Source organism: Hetaerina americana, unplaced genomic scaffold (genome assembly GCF_022747635.1).
Source record: "Hetaerina americana unplaced genomic scaffold, ioHetAmer1.1.p SCAF_2, whole genome shotgun sequence".
In the NCBI taxonomy this organism is placed as follows: Eukaryota; Metazoa; Arthropoda; class Insecta; order Odonata; family Calopterygidae; genus Hetaerina; species Hetaerina americana.
The window spans coordinates 78,832,152-78,840,309 of record NW_027286763.1 but is presented as its reverse complement, the minus strand read 5'-3'; the positions used below and the strand labels follow the sequence as shown (position 1 = coordinate 78,840,309).

The window sequence follows — 8,158 nt, the reverse complement described above, 5'->3', positions numbered from 1 at the left end:
TCGTTTGGGGGATGGTCGATCTTGATCTGTGGAGTTGTAAAGGCAGCGTAGGTGTCCCTTGAGTGCATTTACTATTATTGTGAACAGTTGCACCTGATTTGGTGTGAAGAAGCTTTCGGAATATACAAGGGTCCTGTAGGTGTGAGTCTTCAGAGCGTCAGAATCTCTACAACTGTTACAAACAAGGCGACGTCTTCAAGACGCCAGGCCCGGGAGAGAGATGGCGTGTGTTACAGCCGTCCTAGCGGCGGCGATGCTTGCTTCTTTAACCGGTGAGTAATTCCTTCCCAACTTTTTCATTCCAGGTAAATAATATTTGGTATGATTGCCCGTCGCGGGGTGCTGTCAAACAAAATACCTCGGCAACCACCTTGCATTCCCGCACGCTTCTGTGGGGGATCGCTTCGGTGGCAGATGCTGCAGCCGAACTTGTGAGACAACAAACATATTTGAAAATCTTCAATACTCTGCGTGTATTCAGGGTAGAAGCCTAGGATTACGAAAGAGTATACTATGTGGCGAGATATTAAGAAATTGTCGGTTTTACCGCAGCTTGGTCATTATTGTTATTTTATACATTTTTCTCGGGCACTTATCAAATTCTTGCGTCCTCTGCGACTTCTGCCTCTGTAGGTGGATTCTATGCAAATCATTGTCCGTTGTCATTATGCTTCCGTTTCATAGGTAATTCCTAACTGTGCTCTCTTCCCAACCTTAGGTCCCAATTGGTCAGCCCCCGCCCATAACGCGCGATCAACGGCACTTTTGGTTCCGCTCCTCCAATCCTTTTCAGTTCTCCTGCCATGGCAGCTTACAGGCACGACTCATCAGTCTTACCTTTCTCCTCGACCTTCTCCTGCACGAAACCCTCCGCACTTAATCTCGATCTTTTCCCTTCCATTCTTACTCGCCCACTTAAACGTCATCCTACATCTCAAAAACCCTTCCCACCCTCAATTCAATCGCCTCCCCCCTTCCATCTTCTTTCTCTCCGCTCCTCCTCTTCTCTCTATCGTCCTTCCCGCCCCTCCCTTTTCTCCACTCACCTCTCTCTCAACTCTCCCTCGGCCACCTCCCATTCTCAAGGCTGTTTTTTTGCCTCATCCTCACCAATCCTCGGCCCACTGGAACCTCTCCCTCCTTATTTTAGCATCTACGGTAGTTCGGAAGGAATATCAACCCTCCCCGTCTTGCTCCAGGGCCTCAGCGTCCCTCTCGCATTGTCATCATTTTTTCCATGGCCAAATATTTCTCCGCTCCGATTACGTTAGCATTTTTATTGCCGTGCTTGCCCCCTTAGGTAGGCGCGCGTGTGTGTGCATCTCCCGCGATTCGCCATTCGCCCAACTTGTCACACTTATCGATCTTAATCATGGTCATAGAGGCGGGGAAGGGGGAGGAGAGAGATGGTGAGAGAGAGGCAGAGGTGTGCACCAGTTTTGGAGCCGCGAGCAGGTGACTGTGTCACTGATGGCCGTATCTACGTGACACAGATCGAAGAGGTTGATAAAGGAGGGGGTAGTGGGTGGGGAAGGGCATGAGGGAGGGAGGAGCGGTTTTTATTATCTTCCGAGGGGGTCTGTGTGTGCGTTGCACAAAAAAAGGCCAGGAATCGTGGCTCCCCACGCACTGGTGTGTCGGTGTATGTGGGGTGTTTGCTTGCTCATGCGCGCAGCCTGGCGTTACCTCGCGAGAATCTATGTCGAGAGGCGCGGAGCGAGAGAGGATGGAGAGATAGGGACGGGCGAGGAAAGGGTTGGGAGCTCACCCGCGGGAGGTGGCACTCCTTCCGACCCTTCTCCCCTCCCGCCTCCGCGGATTCCGTGGCTGTCAATAATGTTGACGTTCCGTGCTGTGGATGATGTCAAATGTTGTGTTCCCGTAAGCGTGGCATTAGTCAAAAGTGAGTCCCCGCGAATGAGGGGGAGGTGTTTCCAAAGCGCCTGCGCGCGTGGGCGGCCATTCAGATGTTGAAAACATGTCGGAACGCCCAATATTTGGGACACTTTTTGGTGTTCCTCGGCGGAAATGTGAACCACTTCGGGATTGTCGAAAATTTGTCTCCGGTGGCCGCTGAAAATATTATTTTTTGTTTTGCAAATGAGTAATCGTTCGGGCTCCTTCGTTGGGAATAAGTTACCCTTGCGAAGAAGTGGGCGTTTAAATTTTTTGCATTGGTCATTACACCCTGATTCTGGCCTCGTTTTGATCCGGGGGTTACGTAAACAGAGCCACCTCTCCCCCTCCCGATTCATCTTCCCAAGATGTCCCATCCCCCGCAATATCCCACGTCAGTTCTGTGTTTAAGGGATCGATTAAGATGTGTTGTCTGAACAAAACAGAGCCATTTATCCGTAAATGGAATTGGAAAAGGAAATTTATGCCGATTCTGGATTAAGGCGGTGGCTTCTTAGCGCCCTCGAATCCAAAGACATGTTGTTTTCGCTGGTATTGATTTTGTCCTTTGGAGGCTGGGGATTTATTTCTGTAACAATTTTCTTCCTGGCATGGAGTAACAGGGTGTGGAATCTGCCGTTTGGAATGATCTATGCGGTTTCGAATGAACTCAGTTTCGTCGTACTCTGCGAAAAGATCGAATTTTTTTTCCCGTACGGGTGAGATGAGTTTGAAGTAGCCGTTGAAAGGGATTGCATAAGGATTGATTAAGGTCACTTACGATTGCTCGTCTTTCGTCGCTCCGATTTCCTCACGTTATTAATTGCAGCCGTAGTTGCCGTCTTGTAATTTACAAGGCGTATTTCCTTCCTACGGAGTAAAAACAGGTCAAATCCGGGGGTTGTTTGCCATCGCGGGGCGTTTGCCTACGTGGGGGGTGGCAGGCAAGATCGGTTTCGCGAACTGGCATCTAAGGCTTTGTGATTCTTTGTGACATCTGGAGTTTGGCTGGAGATTTTTGAAGCGTGATGATATTTTTGTTTTACGTATGGATGTGTTGCCAACGTTATGGACGTTGTTCTTTAAAATAAGCTCTTGGAATGAATGAAATGAGCCTTCGGGCGTCATTTGGTTGATAATTCTTCATCATTTTTCATTGTGCTTATTTGGTTTCCACATTTTCATGTTACGACCAGTGTTCAATGAGGAAGGGTATTAAAAATCAGTTGTATTGAAGGGGTTTTAGACATTAGTGCGGTTTTATGTGAGAACTGAAAAATTGTTCAATGGGTTACGCTAAGTGAGGAAACACTTTTTGTGTGTTTTTTCCTCGCGTGATAAGTTTCCTTATATCTTCCTCGTTGTGAGGCTTTAACCATCGGGAATAATTGTTTTATTTTGCTCAGAAATCACCTTTGCTTGCAATTCAGAATTCTTTGTTACCTTATCTTTTGCTCTTTACGTCTTCATATTTCTTCGTGGAATTCGCACTCAGAGTAAGAACAATAGGTATTTCTCCCCTGAGGAAATTCGAAATGTTTGTCTTTCTTCACTGTTGCTAGTGTGAAGCCACCCATTGGGTGACATTTGACATTTCAGAGGTCGTAGGTGCGCTGCAAGCACGAGGATGACCCTGCGTAGTCTTCACGCTTTGATTCGAGAGAATCGTTACCTATCGGGTCTTCCTTCAGAAATCAATGCTCCGAATTTATTCCATATTCTGCTATCTGTCGATCGTTGTTGTTGCGGAGGGTCCCCTAATTCGCTGCCCCGGGAATGGGTGTCACGACGACGTCATCTTCCGGAGAATGAAAATATTTGGTGCTGGCAAGGCCTCAGGTGTTCGAGAGGCCGAAGGAAACAGTGGGGAGGGAAGGGGATTAGTTTTTTGGTTTCTTTCAGATCCTTTGAAGAGGAGTCGGTCTCCTGGTCTGCGAGTGTGAAACACAACCGGTTTTTTTTTGGAGGGACCACCCTCGTTATGCGCGTATCTTTTCGATTCTGACGAAACTTAACCACGCAGCGAGGAATTTCATGAACTCGCGATTTATTTTTTAGGTGACTTCCGAAACCAAGTGCATGAAAAGGACGTTTAATCATTAGATTTCAACGCAAAATTCAAAGGTTTTCGCGTAGTTTTGGTCGGTCAAATAAAAAAAAACTTCACATGTCCATCACGGTGCTTTGTTCGAAGTCCCCGTCTCTATTCCTTCGGTCTACGACCGACTGTCGGCATAGGAAGAGTGGCAAACTTATTATCTTTACACTCATATTACTCACTCACTTACACTCTTAGCTTTTTTTGCATGCATTATTTACCTAATTTTTACTACGCCTCGTCTCTGAGCATTGGTTATGTACTTTTACATGGTACCCTACCAGTTACTGCTGGAGTTGATTCAACACTAAGTATGCGACATCAAATATTAACAATGCCACAATTTCAGAGTGTAAAAACCGTTCGCCTTGAACAGAATTCGAACCCGGATCTCTCGGATGTCTTTTTCTACATTCTGATATTTTGCATACACATAGAGCGGATGACTCCGTTAAAAGTTACTTCCGCGGCATCTCCCGCAGTTAGATGTAATTTATCAAAAATTAAGTTATGCACCATTGTTAGTAGCCAAATATGTTAAATATTTCAAATAATGGAGGTAGTGTTAACCGAAGGTTACTATGCTATTTAATGATACTTTTAAAATAATTCTCTACGCATGAATTACGAGCGGAGAGAGGGGTTAGATAAAATAATGACTACATTGTTGACTTAGATTCAAAAATACTTTATGCCCCAAGTGTTATTGTTACAGTTAACTCTGATCCCTTATCGTTCGCGAGAAAAATTACATCTCTTGGATCTATTATATAGTATATATGTCCAATCTTATTTTCATTTGTTCTCCTACCGTAGTACGATAGGGCTAATAATATATTTTCAGCATAATCACTGAAGCTCGCTCAGTATTTCTCCATAAATTTCAGTATAACCTGAGAGTAGTAGTCTTTTTTCCTGGTGACGTGCAGGGTGTGGTGTAGTTCCCGGTGTTCACGCGTCGTTTTTAATCGCGGTTAGTGCACGTCTACATATGTACCCTCATGCGTCTATTGAATCAATTTCTCTGATATATTTATAACTCCCGGCGATGGTATTCGAATTTGTCAAAATATGTTTTCCACAAAAATAGATTAAATCATAACACTTTTACAGCAAGATCCGCTTCATGGCGAACTCACATTCGTGCGGGTTCGAATAACAATGGCATACGAGAAGGAATTGATTTTGGACGTTTTGTAACTTTTCAGTATTTTCCGTCCGCGGATTCGTAAAAAAATATTATCCCAGGTCTCTCTCTAGCCGGCACGCTTTGCTGGAGGTTTTTCGTGCTGACTCTGCGTCCCCCATTCAGTGGAAGAAGGTCTTTTGTGTTCCAGGTTTCCAATAATCCCGGGCGGTATCTTATGTTAGCTCGGGGTTTTGTTGCCTCTCTTTTATGCTCCGGATACGTTTCCGGTTACATTTGTCTCGCCTCCCGCAGAAATTAATTTCTCTCGGCTAGATTATATTTTCTGACCCGGGGCATAGGCAAGCATTCTTCGCACTGGGGTAAACGGCCGTAGTGTGGTGTTTCAAGATAGACCGTTGCATGCCGTGCGAGGCATATTGATCGACAAGAACACTCGGGAGTATGCTGCATCAGGAAGATGATTCTGTCAATGAGTCATCGCTAGCTGGGTAATATCTGAAGGGTAGGCGGCTTGCGTCGGATTGATTCTTCGCGAGCATCGCAATCGTTTAACCTTAATTTCATTCCTTCGTTAATTATGGGGATACTTCTATTTTCGTCGAATGTGCGTGTATACCAAAGTTATTTCGTGTAGTAACGGATAAACTCCAGATTCGTTTCCGTATATAATCCAGATTCATGTAATTAAAATTGCTGATTATGATTTGTTTACACTTTTACTATACCCTTCAAGGGTGTGCGGTGGGGGGTCCTGGGACACTAGCCATTCATGCACAAAAATGAGGTAACTAATGTATGTGAATATGATGTCCTCATATACAAAACCCACGTACTCATACACACATAAATGCCTTTGCACACCGTACAATAATGGATATTACGAGCCTTTTCTTTCCTTATTTCATCACATATTTTCGCATGGCTTACGTGATCATTGTCATAAGAATAGTTTGTGAAGATGCTTTTCATTTCTGTCATTCGCTCTTGTGGCATTTGCAAATTCATTGAGTCTTTTAGTCATTATAAAGGGCATTTGTAATCGATAATAAATGCCATTAACTAATAATGAAGTCTATCTTCCTTTGGAAGTTATAATTTTGGAATCCGAACAGTTATTTTCTGCAGATAAAACTCTGGTAATAGCGTCACCATTTCTCCTAGATTTTATGCCTGAAAATCGTAGTACACTTCCAGATCTCCTGAAGTAGGCCCTCGAATAGTATGTTACAAAATGATAACTTAGCGGATTTTGTCCAGAATCGTGGTATGTTAAGCAAAACGATTCACTTTTGTCCATTTGTGGCTGTCCTAGTCGTGATAATGGTATCGCCGCGGTGGGTTTTCCTACTGTCCGGAGGTATCACGAGTACCCATTTTTGGAGAGCCTCGCCAAGTTTGGAGAGGGGAGGGCAAATATTATCTCGGAGTCCCTGTAGACTCACCTGGATTTGCATTCCCGCTCATGGCGACGATTTATGAAATTCTCATAACGAGCAAAATTTCTCGATTCCTCCAAGTGTGCCCTGAGAGATAACCGTATCCAAAATCGTAAAACATAGCCTTCCTCTAATTCCCGGGAGTTTGTAGTTGGGTTATTCACTGAAAGTGTGGTTTTGTCATGGGTAACTCTCCCCTTCCGGACCCTTCTTTTTTGACGAAAGATACGAGTGCACTCTTCTGACTTGACTATTTTTTTACTGGTGAGGTTCGTTAGTTTGCTTCGCATAATTTTCCAGTTTATTGAACTCATCACCGACGAGTAAAAATGAGTACTCATTTCTGTCCTGGGTGATAGTGTTTAACTTATGGTAGAGAGATGTGCGAACGCCACGGATGAGTATATTTCTGGTCGCTTTTTCCAGAACATTGGCTGCCAGTTGTCTCGGATGGTTTCCACTAGAGTAGAAAAAGGTTTCGTCGGTAGAAGTAGTGATGGAGATCCCCATCCGAACCTTGGGGTTTTCAAAGTCGAGGGTCGATTTATTTACGAGCTTTTCCTCATGCCAGCGCGGGCGGAACCGTGCCACGGTTTAGCCAAACATATTCAGTAGTCGGCGTCGTAAAAAGCGAGCTACTGGTGCTGGCCTCTCTTTGGCTCGCGTGACCATAAAGTGAACGTCCTGCGATGCCCACGATTTTTTTAGCCCTTCCTTATCGGCCAGCGTACTTGGCCCATGAAATTAATGCTTGGGGGATTGCGTGAGGGCTTCCGGTACCTTATAGGCGTTTCGTAAGTCTTTATATGAAGGCGCATCACCCTCAGAATGCGAATTTTAAGAATTTCTGTGTAGGAGCTGTGGAAATCTTTCGTGGCCCCTTTCCGGATTTGTACAAGACTCGCAAGGTCACCATTGGAAGGTACAAAGTTCACTTCTCAATTCGTTTTGTCTTGTAGCGATGGTAGGTAATTCGATAATTTGGTCTCTCCAACTTCTATCGTTAATAAATGATTAATATGTCGCACTAGGAGACTCGATATGGCTCATTTGCTTAATCAATTCGATGCGAATCATCGGTTTCAGGTTTCAGAGCCGCAACAAGCGTTTCCACTTCCGCCCGCCCAAACCGTGGGGCTATGACGAAGTTTCCTTCCCCCTCAACTTGCATTATTCTCGTAATGGGCAGAGGCATCAAGCCAATATTCGGTTATGAGATAAAATTGGCACGTAATGACTTTATAGCGCTCGATAAACCACTTTCTGTGGTCCCCGGCGCGTGTAGTTACCCCAAACCCTGCGATCTGAAGTTTCCATCATAAATTCCCTTTAGACAGGTAAAAATTTGGTGTAGTAAGCGGTTTAGTTTTCCTTATATACAGTATGCTATCTTGTCAGTGGAGGTTTTAATGAGAGCATTGATATATAATTGGAATTAATTCCATTCCTTAGTCTTCAGTTATTTGCAATACTAGTTCATTTTACGGTTTTTGTGATATTTTTATCAATCACTGATTACATGCTCTTAATTTCCAATTTAATTCATTGTATTAGTTTCCTTAAACGCGCACAAATGAT

At 44.3% G+C, this 8,158-nt stretch overlaps 1 protein-coding gene across 4 annotated transcripts in view; it reads left to right on the top strand.

The window, feature by feature from the left end:
• Fas3 (fasciclin 3) overlaps window positions 1-8,158 on the top strand; it is a 194,082-nt gene continuing 185,924 nt past the window's right edge. For all 4 annotated transcript variants that reach the window (XM_071585414.1, XM_071585413.1, XM_071585417.1 and 1 more), the window contains exon 1: window positions 1-272. In XM_071585414.1, coding sequence (XP_071441515.1) covers window positions 221-272 — 52 coding nt within the window. In that variant the 5' untranslated portion in view covers window positions 1-220. The remainder of the gene's footprint in view (window positions 273-8,158) is intronic.